The sequence below is a fragment of the Silurus aristotelis genome (genome assembly GCF_946808225.1).
Source record: "Silurus aristotelis genome assembly, chromosome: 22".
In the NCBI taxonomy this organism is placed as follows: domain Eukaryota; kingdom Metazoa; phylum Chordata; class Actinopteri; order Siluriformes; family Siluridae; genus Silurus; species Silurus aristotelis.
In genome coordinates, this window is record NC_139595.1 from 15,131,794 (window position 1) to 15,151,693 (window position 19,900).

The window sequence follows — 19,900 nt, forward strand, 5'->3', positions numbered from 1 at the left end:
TCTAAGGCACAAGCTATTATTAATCCTGGTCTTTTACCAACCAATGAACAACTGCAACTTTTGCATTCGCTCAAATTATGACTTGATGAGCTTCAACTGTGGTTGTAAATTATATTTATTCAAACATACTGCTATGCATTATACACAGACACAGTACAGCTCTCCACTCATCCACCATCCCTTCATCCTATAGCCTAAAATATCTGCGCATGCGCAGAACTATTTTACAACCCGGGGAAACCTTACAAGACACGTCATGCATTTGACGTGTTAAAATTGCGGATTTTGGAATTATTTTAATTTTTTCTGTTCATTATATAAAACTCTGTCGTATATATATCCTGGTGTTTATTCCAAACTTTTTCCGGTGTGGAAAATTTAACCACGTGTTATTGCAGTCACATGACTTTTTGTGGTCACATGACCTTGAAAACGCTTTCTTCTTGTTTGAAGGCTACAAGAAAGCAGAGAGACTCACGGAAATGGCTGACGGGGAAGAAAACCAGCGGCTTTTAAATGAAAATGTTTCTGAGGATGGAACCAGGAGACGCATGCCCCCGATCTGTGACCCGAATCATTTACTCCACCGCCTCGTCGTCCTTTTTCTGATGTGCTTTCTGGGATTTGGTGAGCTCTTCCACTTAAGGAGCAGACAGTCATCCTGGTTACTGAATAGTCAAGTTTTGATGATGGTCCAGTTTGATGAAATGTACTGTATTTTGTTCTAAAAGCTATCTATTATATCATTAATTTCCTATTTACTCGATTTCAGGAAGCTACTTCTGTTATGACAACCCAGCTGCTCTTCAGAAACAAGTCATCCAGGTTAGATTTGTTTTCCTTCTTGTTTTATGGCTTATCAAATTGCCCATTGATTTGTTTCTCTCTGTTTTATCTGATGCTCTGTTTTTATGGGAACTTCTTTTAAAATTGATTGATTGAAGGTAGAACTTGGCTCTGGTGCCTATGGATTTTTATTGATTTGCTCCTTTCTGGGTGATAAGAACATCCAAGGTGTCACATGGCTGACATGAAGCTCTTCATTTTTAACCTCAAGATATGAAGCTTCTTGAAACATTATTGAAAAATACCCAAATTCATAATTCGATTCACAAATCGTCTACACGAGCCATAGACCTGTTGATATGTCGGTCATGGAACGTTTTGACCCATGCTGAAAACAAATCGGTCGAATGTACACACACACACACACACACACACACACACACACACACACTCCAGAACCAATTTCTACCAATCACTATTTTGAAGGTGGAAAGAGTAATAAAATATTCTTCTCAAGTAAAATTACCTTCAGACTTTACCAAGTTATTACACTGAAATGCATTAATAATGAGAGAAATCGCAAATGCAGATTCAGAATTCAGACAGCGAGCGCACTCTTTAAACGACTTCATAGTGACCAATAATAATGCTGTGATTGGACACTGCATTCTGAACAAAAGTGTGTGATGGTTATAACATAATGCTCAAATCTAATGCTACATCAGCAGATCTACTTGTTTGTTTCATAAGAATTTGACAGCCTTTCCCTTTCGGCTGAGTCTGCATTACTAGATCCTACATTTTGTTCAATTTTGGCCAAGGTTGACCTGTTTGGTGAATACACCCAGTGAACTGCATATCGTAAACAATCTGACCACTAAATCAGGCTAGATTTAATCTAACAAGCTAGAAACCTTGGTAATGTATAATAATAATCAATATTATTATTAATATTCAAGCCCTGGTATCAGCCCCATGAAACATGGCTGCCCCAGTGCTCTGAACTCAGCTTCGTACATCACTGGGATATGCGAAGAAAATAAGAATTTCCCTGTTAAATCAATGAAGGATCTTTTTATATTCCAGGTTGTGCACTATATAGAGGAACATGTGGAATCCTGACCAATTTAACCTCCTTTACAAAGCCATGGCCAATAATATAGTGTTGGTTCACCTTTTAATGCTGTAACAGTCTCCAATCTTTGTGAAGGCTTTGCTCTAGATTTTGGAAGGAGAGCAGAAAAAGTGCACAAAAAGGTGCTGACAAGTCATTGTTCTAGTTCACACCAAAAAAAATGTGTGGGTTTGAGTATATTGATTATTTTCAGGAAGTGTTTTCCTTGTCACCTCATGTCTGTTTAGCGATTGTACAATGACCTTATACTTTTTTCCTCATATTATTACAATCCATATTGTTTAATGTATGCAACACAGGTTTCTTGCATTACATGGGTTATACTGTATCTGCATATCCGGTGGTCATCCTCTCACCAAAATCCCCCTCCCCCCCACACACACACGTTTTCTCATGAAGTTAATGAGGCAAAAAATTATGCTTGTCATGTTGCAAAAAAACCAGAATAGCTTTGCCTCTGACTTTTACAAAGTGCTGACATTGAAGAATCTTTCCAAAAAATGCTACATAAGCGTCTCCTAAAACAGAAAACGCCACAATATCGACAAACGCACAACGTGTTGTGTTTCAAAAATGTCATTTTAAAACCTTTTCATGTGAATTGTCTGGTAACACCTTACACCTGAAGGTGTATAGCATTTATTCCTGGGGTGTAATACTATATAATCCATTAACACTATACATACTATATCTGAACCTATCATGAACAAGGGAAACAACGTGGTCACGTTTCAGCCACTGCTGCAAATACGGTGTCTCAGTATTTCCCTTTTTCAAAGCCAGTCTTTCATTTATTGGCTCTCGGGTTTAGTCTTTGGCTTTCTCTTTCACTTGAAGGTATGAACATGCAGAAGGTCAAAAACCTGAAATGAGATTAAGAGTTGTTGACCTCCATGGCTCAGGCAATGTCTGAAAAATGCTTTAAAATGATAGCTTCATTATATTGGAAATATTATGGATTTAAATCAGTCTGTTTTGCAGACAAACCTTTGTTAAGGAAGTAAGGATATTTTACAGATTGTATGATTGTTGAGCGAATGTACAAAGAAGATACTGAAAGACTTTTAGTACCTCAAAGGGTCTTTTGATGTTCATGGGTTTTGAATTTCTGTCTTGTAGACTTTCAGAAAACTCTGGTTTTTCTCCACAGGGGAAGCAATAAAAAAACACATTCTAGTTTTAGAATTTAAGTTTTTTTCCTCTTAAAACTTAAATAAATGTAAGTTTTTACCAAAGAATGTTTGGTAACAATGAAATAAACAGTCATCCTCTATATCATATTGCATGTGATCAATCTTACAGGGGTAAAACAAATGGTAAAACATTACCATTTTGCATCATATACATCTCCTTTTTTTGCCTTATATGGTATAGAGTAGATCAGAAATTTACCTGGGAGATAAAAATATTATTGCAAAATGTATTCAGGATTTCTGTCTAAAACGCCATCTATCTGTAACTGAGTTGGGAAAATTTGTAATGGGTGCTAACATTTTCTTTTTGTCTCTCCCTTTCCTTCGCTCGCTCTCCCTTTATTTATCTTTTTCTTAAAAGGATATGGAGTTGAACACCTCTAAGTTCATGCAACTTTATGCTTGGTACTCATGGCCCAACGTATTTCTCTGTTTCTTGGGAGGATTTTTGTTGGACAGAGTATTTGGCATCAGGTAAGTCTCTTTTTTATATTTATATACATGAGTATATATAGTATGTCTGAAAAATCAGGAACCAGTGATAAACACGTGTCTGTGCACTATTTAGGCAAAAGGATTGGAACACCTGACTTTTTTAGCCTCAAGTTACCATGAAGTTAGAAGCAGACAATTATATTGGAAGTCTTTTGAATGCAGTAGCATTAAATTTTCAGTTCACTTGAACTGGGAGACCCAAACCTGGTTCAGCATGTCCCTGTGCACAAAGTCAGCTTCATAAATATATGGGTTGGATTGGGAGATCTTGAGTCGCCTTCTATAGATGATTCAACTCAACCCTATTGAACACTGCACCCCAGCCCTCCTCACCTTACCTGCATCAGTACCTAATTTGACTAACACCCTTGTATCCGAATGAGCACAAATCTCCACAACTACACTCGTAAATCTAGTTAAGCATTTTCCCAGAAAATTGGAGGTTACAATAACAGCAAATGTGGACTAAGTGTGGCTTGGGATTTTTAAAACACACACAAATTTTATGCTCAGGTGTCCACAATATAGAGTATGTGCTGTTTTGTTTTTATTGGTTCCTGATGTTTTAGACAATGTGCATGCGTAGATTAATCAGTTTAAACAATCCACTAAAATTTTAGCTTCATGTTTGTATAGTATTTTATTTTTTTAAGTTGTACTCTTGCATTCAGTACTTTTAAACCACACCGTTATTTATGATCATTGGTATTGTCAGCCATTAATTGACCTTGTCGCTCTTTCTAGGTTGGGGACTGTCATCTTTGCACTGTTTGTGTGTGTTGGACAGGTAGATACACATCCTAACACAACTATTTTAAGGCATGCTACAGTATAAAGAGTATTAATATCCATATGAAACTAATCAAGCACACAGAAATGTTATAATATTTAATACTTGAGGCTACTATTATAATGTATTAAGTTGGACACTTTTTTAATTCTAAGCTCGAAACATATAACAAATTTATCTTTGAATATTCTACATAAAGTGCCTTGGTTTTGTGTTGAACCGGTGTAGGAGGTGTCAGAGCAGCTTCAGTGGACTTTGGCATAGATTCTTTATGTCTCTGTCTTATGATCGTCTTATGATATGTCTGAAAGATATCTCCTGCAATTGGTGTTTTGATGATGGTAGTGGAGAATGCTGTCTGGCAACATTGCTTTCAAAAAGTTATTCAATTGATTTAAGACCTGAAGAGTCCACATGCTTTGCAGACTTATGGTAATAGTGTCAGAAGGACTGCAGTGTTGATATGTAGAGACCATTTTCTCTGGACGTAAGCTGTCAAAATAAATCCCCACAATTTAATGGATTAATGCTTATATGGGATTGGCCATTTAGCCCTGTTAGTAAAACGGTTGGCAGTATATTATTGTATGTGTATGGCTTTATCCATCTATAGTTACTTTATCACATCATTTTTTTAGGTCATATTTGCCATGGGTGCTTTGGTCAACCATTTCTGGCTAATGGAATGTGGGCGCTTTGTTTTTGGGTAAGCAACCTTATAAATCTACAGTTTTTTAAATAGTGTTTATAGAAATACTACAAGCGTACTTTTTCTCTACACACAGCATTGGAGGAGAGTCGTTGGCTGTCGCTCAGAACACGTATGCAGTGAATTGGTTCAAAGGAAAGGAGCTTAACCTGGTATTTGGCCTGCAGCTCAGCATGGCGAGAGTGGTGAGAAAAATGCATTAGTGACTTTTGGGTAAAAAAAAAAAAAATGAAGGCAGTTAAATACGCAAAATATTGTGTAATTAGTTTCATTTTAGAGTTTAGTCCAATTTTAGATTTCTTTCCCTGGTAAGGATAGCCTACATCCAATTATGTAAATGCTATGATTTTTCGGGTGTAGCTTGTATGTTTTAATTCTAAATTGCATCAAATATCCTGCTCTAAATCATCATGGGAATAACCGAGAATAAATCTCTGTTTCGAGAGCAATTAAGACTTTTATGTACAAAAAGACTCCTTTTGCTCTCTAATAAAATCTTCGCTTAGAGATGCACAAAATCTAAGACACTCGATTATCATGCATGCATTATCGACCTTGAAAGTCAATTGTTCACCAATAGCCTATTAACTTTAATTGTTCAGATGTGTTTGATATTTTCTAGGGAAGTACAGTGAATATGAACATCATGAGCTGGGTGTATGATCAGATGAAGGGCTTATTGGGCCGAACGGGTCACTACACTCTCGGAACTGCACTCATGATCGGTAATGTATATTGAAATGGAATAAACCAATCAACAAACCCCTTTGCATAACAACAGCATTCACCACTGATATAAAGTGTTTTTTTTTTTTTTTTCCCCCACATAAATGAACCTGCTGTTTTTGTAGACTTCAAGGACGTAGTAAGGAAGCCTTGCTTTATTATTTCCATACAATTTGAAAGTATTAAGGTGAATTATCTTTTATTCTACAACCTCGAGCACATATACAGTGCATTAAATCAGGACAAACCCTTGACACCAGATAGTGTGTTAAAATTTGTCTGTTCATATCATCAGATGCTCAATCTTTGAAACTCGAGTCTCTAGTTACACAGCCAGACAGGACTTGTTTGAAATGCAAAGCCATTTTTCATTACGGAAAAATGAAATCGGAGCCTGAGAGCAGTCGTGACATTGAGTTTGCAGTTTCACTTCTGCTCTGTTACCCTTCCGTTTCATGCCTCTCTAATCCAGATCATGCACAGCTCGGGCATTTTCCCTTTTTTTCTGATTTAGCGACGTTTCCATTCTCCTTATCTTATTAAGCAGGTCTATTTTAAATAGCTTTTCATATTGCACTTCCTTTACTTTTCATGTGCTACTGCATGCGCACAGCATTCTAAATAAACATGGTATAGTAAATATCATATAGTGTAATTCGATTCACCTCCCTGTTGCAGGCACATTAATGCATCATGAAAATTGTGTGGTAAAAATAAGGTATAGTTTGTGACTGATCGAGGAACTGAAGTGTCTGTTTGTGCTCTTGTGCATTGTTTTTCAGCGGGCGCAACATGTGTCTTATCTCTGGTCTGTGCTCTGTTGTTGGCCTACTTGGACAAACGAGCAGAGAGGATCCTCAACAAGGAGCAGGGAAAGACTGGTCAGTAACTGTTTTTTTTATTTTTATTGTATTTTTTTAAATAAATAATTTTTTATGGCCGCTACACTATAAAAATCGAGATGAAATGTTATTGATATACAGCGTATATATATTCTGCTGATCCTAGTGGCTTTTTTTTGTGCAGCTTGGCAGTAAGGATTAGGACCCATATGGGACATAATTACAGACTTTTCTTCAACCTTGAAAGCTTTTCATACCTCCTTCTATATGATTCTGTCAATATAATGGCTTAACAGCTCATTAAATACGATGGTTGGAAAAGGGAAGTTATTTGGATTTTTTTTTTTTTGTGTGTGGGTGTAGGTGAAGTGATCAAGTTAAAGGATGTAAAGCACTTCCCCGTCCAACTGTGGATGATCTTCATCATTTGTGTGGGATATTACGTAGCCATCTTCCCCTTTATTGGCTTGGGACAGTAAGTGCACATGCACACACATGAACACACACACGGTACTTTCTCTTCTTGTTTTAGATAGAGACGTGAATGCATTTGTTAACAGATTTTAAAAATGTTATTAGAATTAATATTGACTGGAAAAATAGTAGTATATTTAGTGGGTAAACTATCAGGTTTAGTGTATTTGGTCTAGACGAGAACTAGTAACATGGTTGACATTTGTTGCTTAAACGGTCATTCATTAAGGCACTTGGACAAATACAGAAACGTTTGTTACAACAAAGTATTGATCAATGGCATGCGTAAAGTCTCATATTGTTTTCTAAACTGGGGTCCTCAACCACCTGACCGTGTATCATTCGGTACAAATAAAATACATTCTATTACTTATTTCCTTTTGTGGTTTGAAAGATGTTTTATTTAAAAAAAAAAGTAGAAAAAAGAAAAAGAAAAAACTGACCATTTCTGCTCGCGCCATTTTCGCACACGTTTCACTCTTTTTTTTTTTTTCATGCAAAAATTAAGTTCCAACTAATTCTGCATTATGGTGAGTTACATTTTGATTATATAATTATTAATAATAAAAATGAATAATCAAATCCTATAGTATGAATTATAATAATATTATAATATGCACCGTATCGCAGACCTGTCTTAGTCCCTGGACAAAATTGTCTTGTGTGAAACTGGTCTGTGATGCATAAAAGGTTGGGGTCCACTGATCTAAACAGTACTGATCAACTAACAGGCATGTCCTGTCCATACAGAAAAACAAATAGTCAGAATTCTGTTTTTAGGCTGCAAAAACTCAATAGTACAAGTGGGTAAAAATCCATCTAATAGTCACAGTGTGGACAAACAGACCGATCCACTGCGGAGGCATCTTTTGGTAAAATGTCAATATCCATTTAGGATGCAGAAGATGCCTAAAAAGAGAGCTTACAGCTGCTGGTTCAGATTTATACTGTATGTACAGCAGCTAGAGGATAAACAACTTGATTTATCAATATGACAGTCTGGAAAGCTGTTTTGCTGATGGCCAAATCCAAAGTACAGTCTGTTGACTTTTTCTTCGGATCGTTATTTGATCCCATCTAGCCTTTTTTTTTTTTTTTTTTTTTTTTTTTTTTTTTTTTTTTGGTTTCATGTGTAGAGATAAAAGTTGAATGGTTATCAAAAGCAACAGGAAAAAAAAAACTAATGTTCCACAGAGGTGTCAAATTTAATTCCTTCTTGGGAATTAAGCATTTTTAAGTATTTTTTTTTTTTATATCGTACGGTCTAAAAGCTAAGTATTATTTTGTACAGAATAAATCAATTTAGTTGATCATATTTATATTTGTTTCACAAAGATATCTAAATTGTTTTAACATTATTTCTTCCTCAATTTCTCTTGGTTGCTGCATTGACTGAAGTTTTGCATTTGAAGTCAGTTAATTGTGGACCCATTTCTGAAGCCTTTTTAAACACGTGGCACAAAGTGGATATGTAAAAAAAAGTTATATATATATATATTTTATGTTTTTTTTATATTTTATAACTTACATAAAACATATCTTGTCTCAGGGTGATTTTCTGTTCGTTAGTTTATTTTAGTTTATTTTATTTTTCCACACTGACAATTTATTGCATTGGGTACATGAACTTGGGTACTTATTTGAGAACTAAATTTTAGTTCTAGTTATAAATAAATTTTAACAGGTCTTAATTTTCCGATGTCCATGTAAAGCTACTTGTAATGCTTACTGAAATGCTCATGCAGAACTTTAGTTTTTTAGTTTTTGTTAGTTTCCGTGGTGTTGTAGTTCTTTCTTTCGCTAGTCCAAACTAAAGTTGCTGTATTGCAACCAAAAATGAGACCAACATGCAACAGCCAATCATCTTTCTGTTTTTGGAATCTCTCTTGGATTGTATCACAGATGTAGCTATGGGGAAGTGCAAGTTTAGCAATACTAGCCTCGGAAAAGAAAATGGATTTAGGGCTTGTTTATGGCCAGTTGCTAACGACGTATTTGTGTGTCTTGTATTACATTCTTAATGGTTATGCTGGCACAGGTTTCGGTCTCCTTGTTTAAGGGACTAGACAATATAACGGCACCGCATATATTGACTACAGTATATTGTGTGCCTCCAACATTTTGGCAACAGTATCAGGAAGAACATTATATGGCTGGAAAATTCAAGATCCCAGGACATTTGTTTAAATAGTGTATTTTATATGTAATAATATAGAATAAGAATCTAGAGATTGGATTTTATACACTGACTTGATTTGTCACTGCTTTGCAGGGTTTTCTTCATTGAAAAGTTTAACTTCGCTCCACCTCAGGCAAGAGCAATCAACAGGTAATACATAGAAACATCATGTTGTGACCTAGGAGGAAGAGGATATCTAATGGTGGATTGCTACTGTTTCACCAGTTATCATTAATAAGGGGGGGGGGGGGAAACAGCGTTGTTCCAATGTGTATTTGTCTTCTCTGTCTATTCCAGCATTGTGTACATCATCTCAGCTCCAGCCTCCCCTTTGTTGGGTTTCATGGTGGATAAAACAGGCAAAAACGTCATATGGGTTATGTGTGCTGTGGTCACAACTCTGCTTGCTCACATGATGCTGGCTTTCACCTTCTGGAACCCATGGTTTGCTATGGTAAAGCCTTTGTTCAGTCTCAATAATATGTATACAGTCAATATCTGAGGAACACTGGGCATGAGGTGGAATTATGGGATAGTAGTTTATTCCAGTGCTAATCTTAATCATTCATGACAGTAGCTTTAATAATGGGCATAAAATTACCATAAAAAGTGAACTTGTGCCTGATTGTTGACCTGTATGTTTAGGTGTACATTTAAAAATCTTTCTCCGTAGGTCCTCTTGGGTGTGTCATATTCACTGTTGGCCTGTGCTCTGTGGCCAATGGTGGCCTTTGTAGTGCCAGAACACCAACTGGGCACGGCATATGGATTGTAAGAACCTGATTGTACTTTTTGGCTTGTATACAATGCCATGAAATTACTCTTGTTGCATATGGTGTCATTTAAAGGACAGTTATCACCTATTCTTCAAGTCTCTTCCTTTCTCTTTTACAGTATGCAGTCCATACAGAACCTGGGTTTGGCACTTATCTCCATGGCAGCAGGAGCCATTCTTGACAGCAAGGGTTACCTCTTCCTGGAGGTCTTCTTCTGTGCATGCATCTGCTGTGAGTGACAATGCTGTGTGAAAATTGAGCGTCTATATATACTGAATGTGTGAAGTCTGTCCTCAGGGTGTATTTATAAATACGTATGGAAATTCATTGGTCCAGTAGACGAAGTTCTTTTAGAAAAAAAGGATAATTTCTAGAAATTGTTTCGGAATGATCGGCATCTTAGTTACTAAGTAAGTTAATAAATAAATTGGTCTGATTACAAACAGTTCTAAACATTTAAACCTTCAAATATATAGTTGTACAGCTATATCTCATTTTTTTGCTGCAAGGCATTTCCAGGGATTTGATCATAGACAATATTCCGACCCCTGCTAAAGCTCCCGCACGGTGGTGAAGACACTGGTTTTCAAAGTTGAACTTTATTTAACCTTTGTCCTTGTAATATATGTGGCTGATTTTGCAACTCTGCTGTCATTTTACCACTGTACCACTGGCGTCTCACAAAGTCAGAATTTTCATGCACCTGGCAACTCGGTATATCTGGAAAATAAGAACATGCAGTGCTCCCCAGATTTATTGGCACCCTTCTAGAAAATGGGACACACATCCTAAGTACTGAAATTAGGTGTTTTAATAGGACCCATTGCCATAGCTGTGTAAATTCAAGCACTTAGCCATGTAGTCTGCAAAATTTCATTCTTACTAGATATTCCACGGTCACCTATAAGGGCTATTTTTGGAATGCGGAAACGTTTAGGAACAACAGCAGCTCAGCTATGAAGCGTAGGACCACCCATAAGGCTCGCCGAATGAGTGTGTAAAAGTCACGGATGTTCCGCTGATTCCATAGTTGAACAGTTCCAAACTTTCACTGGCATTAATATCAGTACGAAAACTGTGTAAAACTTCGTGGAATGGTTTTAAATGGGTGAGCAGCTGCATGCAAGCCTCTCATCACCAAGTATAATCATTCGTTTTATCTCAGTCCCCTGGATCTCTGTTGTTTCCTTGAATCCCATCCTAAAAGATCTTTGCATTAAAGAGATGTTTGATCTGCACAAATCAGGTGATGAGTATAAAATATGTACATAGTTTAATATAATATTTACGAACAAAACAGGCTATTGAATACAATCTTCATGTTTGAAATAATTGGACACTTGAGCACAATTAGGAACATCAGCCAAGTTTAAAGCAGTATATCATACAATATGCAGCACTTCAGCAAGTGTCATTTGAATTTCAGTTGGGATTGTGTGTTTAGATGAGAAGTTTTGTCATGCAAAATGCAAAAGGGAACCTTTCTGAACTTCTTCTTTCAGCTTCTCCCATTAGGGGTCACCACAGCGGATCATCCGTCACCATACCCCCCTGTCCTCTACATCTACCTCTTTCAAACCAACTACCTGCATGTCTTCCTTCACCACATCCATAAACCCCATCCTTGGATTCCTCTTTTCCGCTTTTCTGGTGGCTCCATCTTCAGCATTTCCTACTAATATACCCCATGTCCCTCCTCTGGACATGTCCAAACCTTCTCAATCGGGCCTTTCTCACTTTGTCCCAAAATCTCATACATGCGCTGTCCCTCTAATAAACTCATTCCTAATCCTGTCCATCGTCGTCACTCCCAACGAAAACCTCAACATCTTCAGCTCTGCTACCTCCAGCTCCACCTCCTGTCTTTTACTCAATGTCACTGTCTCTAAACCATACAACATCACAGGTCTCACCACAGTCCTATAAACCTTCCTTTCACTCTTGCAGATACTCTTCTATCACAAATCACTCCTGCGATCACTTTTCTCCACCCTGCCTGCACTTTTTTTCTTCAGTTCTCTAACACTCTCTGCATTACTTTGCACTGTTGACCCCCAGGTACCTGAACTCGTCCACCTTCTCCATCTCTTCTCCCTGTAACCGCACCACTCCACTGGCCTCCCTCTCATTCACACACATGTACTCTGTCTTATTCCTACTGAATTTCTTAGGGAACCTTTCTAACCCGAGAAGAATATAATGCTGTTTGAATTGTTTGAATGAGGAAATGGTCTAAGAATCTCCCCAGGACATGTCACAAAATACTGTTCTAATAATGCGATTAATATTAAATTTTAAAGAAATTGTTCATTCTGAAACCAGTGCTTTGTAAATGAAAATTCATTACATAAACACATCCTTTTTATATATATATATATATATTGTATACCTTTTCAAATCATTTTCATCAATGGTGTCCTTTTATTAAGCACAGTTTATATAGGTGTGGTGGTGATGTATTTCTTTTTCAACAGTGGCTCTGATAGCGGTGGTGATGCTTTACCTTGTGGATTTTGTCCGAGGTAGGTTTGACAGGGAGCTACATCAGTCGATTTCTAGCACTTCATCAAAATGATTCGTCTCTTTTTAACATTTCCATTTTATGTTTATATCTAGGTGGAGAACTGAATCTTTCGGCCTCGGAACGTGCCAAACTCCAGAAGAGCTTGTCTGCTGAGTCAGAGTAAGTTTGTAATGGTTTGACCTCTTAAACTTTACTACTTTCCTCATTACAGCTGCCATGATTTCACCGTTAGGGACACACTCAGATAATGCAAAGTTATGTTAATTTCCAGTCAGGGCCATGGACTGCAATGCTGACTTTCTACATTAATGGAGTCTGTCTTTGTTTATTCAAGAGTGTTTTTCTTCTCTTTTATTGATTTATTTATTTTTATAAATACACTTAAGGGGAAAAACTAAATCTGTTTCATGTACTTGACCTGGAACGGAATAAGTTCTACAAGACCTGTAAATGAAATTTCTGAAAAGATTAGTGGATAATAATGCATGTGTGTTACTGTATAATGCATGTGTGTGGTACTGTAACAAATCCTGTGTGCTGTGTTCCAGGTGATAGGTGTTAATTTCACTGGCTCCACCCTTCCTGCTGTGATCTGTCTCACTGGACATCTCAGCCTGTCATTCACCCACCAAAGGGCATTTCTGCACACCTACTCCTCATCACACTGACCACTCTAATACCACCACTGGGGTAGAGGGTCCTCTTAAATAGTCTTCTCCCCACAGATAGAACTTTTTAATAATCACTGTTGTGTTCAACCTGGTTTGTAATATTGTACAAGCTGAGAGGAGGCTGAGAGAATCGATATGGCTGGTTAGGTCATGCCAGAGAGGATGTCCTGCCAAGCCTCTATACCTGCACCTAAGAGCAGCAGGACACTGAAAATACCACTTCCTTTTTTACTCTTGGTATCATTTAGTGCCTGTTCTGTTCACAGACCTTTGCACTGGTGAATCTTCTCCTACTGGAAAACTTACTGAAATGTAGCTTTTGCTTCATCTGTTCACAGGGGCACAGGTTCACATGCTACATTTTGGTATTTCACCCTCTGGGAGAAGCCATACTTTGCTCTTTCTTAGTTTTAAGGACCGCAGGTCTTTCATTTCTGGTTTTATTTTTATAAAAGATTTTAAATTTTGTTTGTTATTCAAATTTTTGATGAATTTCTGTCACAGTTTTTATTATTACAAATAATTTTTTTATGCGAATAGTGACTATTCCAATTGCATGTAGTTAAACGTGTGTAGTATCTATTGCACAGTATTTACACCAGTCAGCCTTTACATGAAAACCACTCACAGGTAAAATCAATAACATGGCTACCTTGTTATAATGGCACCTGTCAGGGAGTGGAAAATATTTAGCAGCAAATGAACAGTTTTCGAAGTTGATGTACTAGTGACAATGGTGCATCTCCAAAACTGTTTCAGGTATGCCGTGGTTAGTGTTACCAAAAATCTGCAAGAAATGTAAAGTGGTCCAAGGAATGTCATTGGTTACAAGGTCATTGATGCCCATGGGTACAATCCTGCAGAAAAGCTTGTTGTAAAAATGTAATACTTTATATGATACTTACAGGAAGTAAGGAACTGGACTTGCTGCTAATGTCTTGTTGCCAAATACCACCACATACCTATTTAAGGTATATTTGATAGATCAGAGCTGTGGGTCTCTATGGGACCTACAATATTATGTAGGCGGTCGTAATGGGATGGCTGATCGGTGTATTTTCTCTGCATCATCCTTTTTATGGTATTAATGAAGTTATTTGAACATGGTATCATAACTGCATATACTGATAGTTTATTTTAGTGGACCCCATATGCTTTTACGCATACAAGTATAATTTTATACATTTCAGACTTTTGGGAAAGTTCATTTTTGTTACAATTGTGCATTATTGATATTAAAATGGAAAAGTATCATTGTAGCGTTCTATATATGCATTGTTCTTATTGCATAAAAATGTATACAAAGTCCAAAGTGGCAAAAATAAGGATTTTATTGATTTTTAACAAATCATCATTGGTTAGAATAATCCAGAATTACACACACTTTATTGGTCTGCTGTTAAATCACTTGTAGGCCAATGCAGACAGCAAATATGATGCAAAAAAGCTTTCTCTATCTGCAAACCTCTGCACATTTGAAAATGCATTTCATTTCATTTTCTCACCCTTATAGGACTTTCTTAAGAGCCCAGAATGTGTTGCATTTCCTGTTTCTAAAATGCTCATGCTCTAAATTCAAGGCAAAGGAGGGATTAGGGTGAAAGAGGAATTATTTTTTTTCCTTCAGTTATTCATTTTTGCTTTGTCAAACACATTGTACTAGTTTTCTTGTATAGCCCATTTTCTTCACACTGATTCCTATACTAACTCACTAACTGAAGAAAGTAATGAAGATAAATCAGCCCTGATGTTAGTTAAAGTAAAATTAATCTTAAAAAACTTAATTCATCTAACTTGTACGTTGTAGATTGGTCAGTAATTTGGGACTCTTACTTACTAGCTTACCAGTAAATTTAGTTATCCAAAGCCCAATCGTAAAGGGGTAAAGTTGAAAATGAAGAACTGGCAAATGGCCTGCAAACAGCATAAACTCAACAAATCGTAAATGGGAAACATTTAGGATCACAATTGAAATATCATGGCTTGGGAAGTAAAAAAAACCTGAGCATTACATTACAATGAGGCAGGGAGGTTCAAAGTCTGACTAAAAGAAATTTGTAGCACAGTGGTTAAGATTTTTAAGTCCAAGCTGCTACTGCTAAAGCCCTTGAGCAAGAGCCTTAACTCTCAACTGCTCAGTTGTAGAAATAAGATAATTGTAAGCCATTCTGTATAAGAACATCTGCCAGATGTCACAAATGTACCTTATATTTGTAAATAAATTGCAAGGAAAGTTAGCGAGTATGTCAAGAACAGTAATGGTATTTTTTTCTTTTCTTTTTTTTTTTTTTTAATAAAACAATCCCATGTATTCAGGATGTTGGTCATGTTCATGTTGAAATCTGACAAAGAAACTTTGTGAACCTTCCAAATAACCAAATAGCTTGTCTTCTATCCTAATCAATAGGATCACTTCGTTACTGAGACGGTAATCTTGAATCAAAATGCTTTTTGGCTTCACATTAATCGTTGCTTGTGAAGTACTGTTTGCCTTGTAGCATAATAATTGCCAAAACCCTGACAGAATATACCTTTGCATTCTCTGGGAGAAAAATAATAATAATGGGTTGTTTTAAAATTTGTCAGTAGTCCCATTGGGATTGCGATTTCATCCTGCTGTTAATCGTTTAATATGGAAATGAGTTGCTGCAGTAGACTGTCTAATGAGTTTGATTAAAAGACCTTAGTGAGAGTTTTTAAACCCTCTGATATGATGTTTGATGTTAAATCATGTTCATGAATCACACTGAAACCCATTGCCTCGGGAAGAGGGTCTGGATTAGAACTAGCAGGTTTTTTTGTATTCAAAAAATACCCCAGAGTCTGAGGGGGAAAAATATGAATTACACTTTCTTTTACACTGTGTAAACTCTGAGGTTTGGAAGAAGAAATAAAAGATGAAGTGATTTCACATTGCATTTGGGTCTTTTGATTGCTTGGTAGGCTTTATGACAATCCTACAGTATTTAAAGCTTACTTTGAATTCTCTATTTGTGTGTGTCTATTTGCTTCTTCCCTCGTGCTCTCTCTGTCTGTCTCTCTCTCTGTCTCTCTCTCTGTCTCTCTCTGTCTCTGTCTCTCTCTCTCTCTCTCTCTCTCTCTCTCTCTCTCTCTCTCTCTCTCTCTCTCTCTCTCTCTCTCTCTCTCTCTCTCTCTCTCTCTCTCTCTCTCTCTCTCTCTCAGGGTGCCAGGGAGGCTACAAATCTTAAAGAAGCAGCAGCAGGAGGGGGAGCACAGTAATTTCAAACCCTTGTCCTCATTTGTCCTCCGTAATCGTTATCTCTCCAGACTGGGGGCGCAGGTATCCCACACACACAACCTCGCTTTCTTCTTCTGTGCCTGAAATTACTCTATCCTGTCCTACTGCTTTAAACCTGGCACCCAGGTGTGCAAAAAAGAAATAATCTTTTTTAGAAAGTGTATTCAGTTGCTATTTGATATCATATCTTGGTAGAACTGATGTCATAATGCCTATGTGTCAGCCTTTTTTAAGGCCTTGAATAGTTTTTTTTTCCCCTTTTTCATTTTTAAGTTCTTGTTCTGACAGCTATTGATTTGCCGGTTGACAGAAAAAAAACAGGTTTATTGTTATATTTTTGACTATTTATTCTTTCTTGTATTTGTTTTCTTAATGACCAGCTCCCAGACCACTACAACATCCATCTGTCCTCCCTCGCCTACAGAAGTTTGCTCCGGTGATCTGTTTTTAAAGTTACTTGTCCATCGTCTTGCTATGTTACTTGCCCATAGTTTGTGGGTTAAATGATGCATGCTGCTTTGGGTATTTTTGTGAGGATATAAATGGTGCACATTAGAACCCTGTTTGGTTTAATCAGTTTTAAGCCTTTATGGGCACCCTCCCTGTTCAGGGGTAATTCATGTCAGTTAATGTCACTCTGTTCTATTGCTTGGATTTTGCACTCAACACTATTTATGAACTGTTATGTTTTTCACTACCGCCTGTTAATCTAGCGGAAGGAAATTGCATCAAACGTATTTTTTTATGACCGTATATCAGGCAACACTATTTAATAAAGATATTTTTACAGTACTAAAATTGAATGCTTTTTTGTTGCACATATCCTATACCCTGACCGGGCATACCATTATGACCACCTCCCTAATATTGTGGTGGTCCCATTTTTGCTGCCAAACAGTCCTGACCTGTCGAACATTAACAGCATTTACATCTTAAACAATTAGAGCTGCAGTATCTCGTCTGTTGGATTGGATCTCACAATCTCACAAGCTAACAGGTGCCATGATGTTATCCACTTCACCAGTCATAATGTTATGCCTCGGTCAGTGTCTATCCAATATCCTATACACCATCCAGCATTCTTGTTACAATTGCAAGTCGGAGACATCCTAAAAACTGAGATTGAATCTATGGTTTTGTGTCCTTCCTCTGTCGGGTACTTGAGTTCACTTTGACACTAAATTACACAAACCTCTTAACTCCTCTCTCCCCTTGAGTGGAGATGATGCGTTTCCAATTAAACATGGTTCCAGCGTGCATAAGCCCCATATAATGACAAACCAAACAGTCATTTCGGAGGTCGTTATAAGAGCGAGTATCTGGAGGTCGCAGTCGACAATCCTGATTTCTAATTATATACAGCCATTTTCCCTTGTTTGCCATGTTAGGTGTGATTTGTGCTGGGAGGCTGTCAGTTTGTGCTGGACCCCAGCCATCTATACAGTGAGCTAGACTCCTTGTATAGATTAAATGCCATTTCATGCAACACTGCCAATTTCCATCCCATAAACAGAATTTTATCTGCTCTAGACGCTGTCTTTTAAAAAAAAAAAAAAAAAAAAAAAAAAAAAAAGAGTATCCTCTTGGGATTTATGGGGTCTAAATTTCACTTAATATAACATGCTTGAACAGTGGTTACAAATGTGAGAATTTTTGTTTTTTTAAAGAAAACATGACCACATAGTAGACAACATATGTGACAAGGGTGTACCAATTTTTTACTGACGATAACTACACACTCTGGACAAAAGACACCTGACCATCAGATTTGTATGTACTTTTTTAAATGTCCCATTCTACATTTAGTCCCCAGTTGCTTTTAGAATAACCCTCACTCTTCTGGGAAGATGTTCAACTAGTTTTTTTTTTTTTTTTTTGGGAGTGTGCTTGTGGAAATTTGTGCTTAATCAGCCAAAAGACTAAAGAGTTTAGCAAAGTCAGGAAGTGATGTAGGTGAGTTGAGGAGGCCTGGGGTACAGGCAGCATTCCAATTCACACCAAAGGTGTTCAATATAGTTGAGGTCAGAGCTCTATAGCAGGCCGTTCAAGATCTTTTACTCCAGTTGATATATTCATGAAGCTGGCTTTGTGCACAGTGGCATTGTCATGCTGGAACAGGTTTGGGTCTCCTAGTTCAAGTAATGGGTAAATGTAATTTTATTGCATTAAAAGACAAGTTATATGACTGTGTGACTAGAACTTTGTTTGGGATGGACTATGTATAGCTGGAAAAGTCAAACTTTTTCCATAAGTCTTTGAAATAAGAGGGAGAAAATGTTTAACAAGTTAATTTGAGAAATTGTCAAGACATTGCCTCCAGCGATGGAATGTTAGATTATCTGTGTATAACTGCAGAATCCCATTCCAGTCTATCCCAGTTTGCCAACTATCCCAATTTTACAGTACACAATTGAACTGTCTTGATCAAAAGAATAAGATAGATTAACATTTAGTTCAACACTGAAAAGAAAATGACATGCTCTTATGAGGAGGAACCATGACTGACATAATTCCCAGATAAATCCCACCCAAGAAAGACGAAACTTTCAATGGCAGTATGAATAATAATTTTCATCAGCTGTGTGGGCGGCTACTGATTAAGTAAAATAAAATAATTTTTGAAACCAAACTATGTCTACAAAATGATAAGCTATAGAACTGTAATATAATACGCAATATAAAATGTTTCTTTATTCTTTTTGCCAGAATCTTAATTTATGGGTTAAATAATTTTTTTATTGTCATATTTGTTTTTACAAAACAAACAGTGGCACTTTCAATTGCTACTCAAGCTTCTAATAATATCATTGATCCTGGTACTACTAATACAGTGCCTGGAAACACATTTTTATCATTTTTGATGCAGATATGTTTCTTTTGTTTTTGTGCAACAAACTAAGTAAAAGGCAAAAACACAAGAATTGGACATGGATGGCTGACCGAAAGTTCTGTAGACAAATGAATCTGAATTTGACATTTCTGGCTCTAACAGAAGAACACAGGAGAACAGGAGAGATGATGTTAGCAGACTGCATTACACCTACAGTCAGCCGTGGAGGCGGAAGTACACTTAAATTACCACTTTCCAAGTTTGTTTTGTAAAAATCAAGAGTTATAGTCTGATTTTATATTAGGTTTGTAATCTAGCGTACCAGTGTAGATTTATTCATTGCTAGATACTCAAAGCACTTTAGTACGTCGCTCTGGAGAAGGGCGTCTGCTAAATTCCGCAAATGTAAAATTGAAGCTTAATGGTTTGGGGTTGTTTTGGAGCAGGGAAGGTTGAAGACTTATTCGGGGTGAAAGAAATACTGAGCCATGGCTACCATTCCATACTTCAA

At 37.0% G+C, this 19,900-nt stretch overlaps 1 protein-coding gene across 3 annotated transcripts; it reads left to right on the forward strand.

The window, feature by feature from the left end:
* Positions 1 to 239: 239 nt before the first annotated feature.
* Positions 240 to 17,357, forward strand: mfsd1 (major facilitator superfamily domain containing 1). Of its 3 annotated transcripts, XM_083525821.1 has the most exons (17): positions 361 to 627; positions 773 to 825; positions 3,476 to 3,588; positions 4,354 to 4,396; positions 5,038 to 5,105; positions 5,185 to 5,293; positions 5,731 to 5,833; positions 6,617 to 6,715; positions 7,040 to 7,151; positions 9,423 to 9,479; positions 9,627 to 9,783; positions 10,003 to 10,100; positions 10,224 to 10,336; positions 12,580 to 12,627; positions 12,722 to 12,788; positions 16,484 to 16,601; positions 16,940 to 17,357. In XM_083525821.1, exons 1-17 carry the CDS (start codon positions 483 to 485, stop codon positions 16,997 to 16,999), a joined length of 1,563 nt encoding a protein of 520 aa, XP_083381947.1. In that variant the 5' UTR covers positions 361 to 482; the 3' UTR covers positions 17,000 to 17,357. The 3 variants fall into 3 exon arrangements, with proteins under 3 accessions (XP_083381948.1, XP_083381947.1, XP_083381949.1); XM_083525822.1 differs by lacking the exons at positions 16,484 to 16,601; positions 16,940 to 17,357 and adding an exon at positions 13,178 to 16,211 and having other exon boundaries at positions 240 to 627; XM_083525823.1 differs by lacking the exons at positions 16,484 to 16,601; positions 16,940 to 17,357 and adding an exon at positions 13,178 to 16,211 and having other exon boundaries at positions 418 to 627; positions 3,476 to 3,770; positions 4,325 to 4,396.
* The last annotated feature ends 2,543 nt before the right edge of the window (positions 17,358 to 19,900 follow it).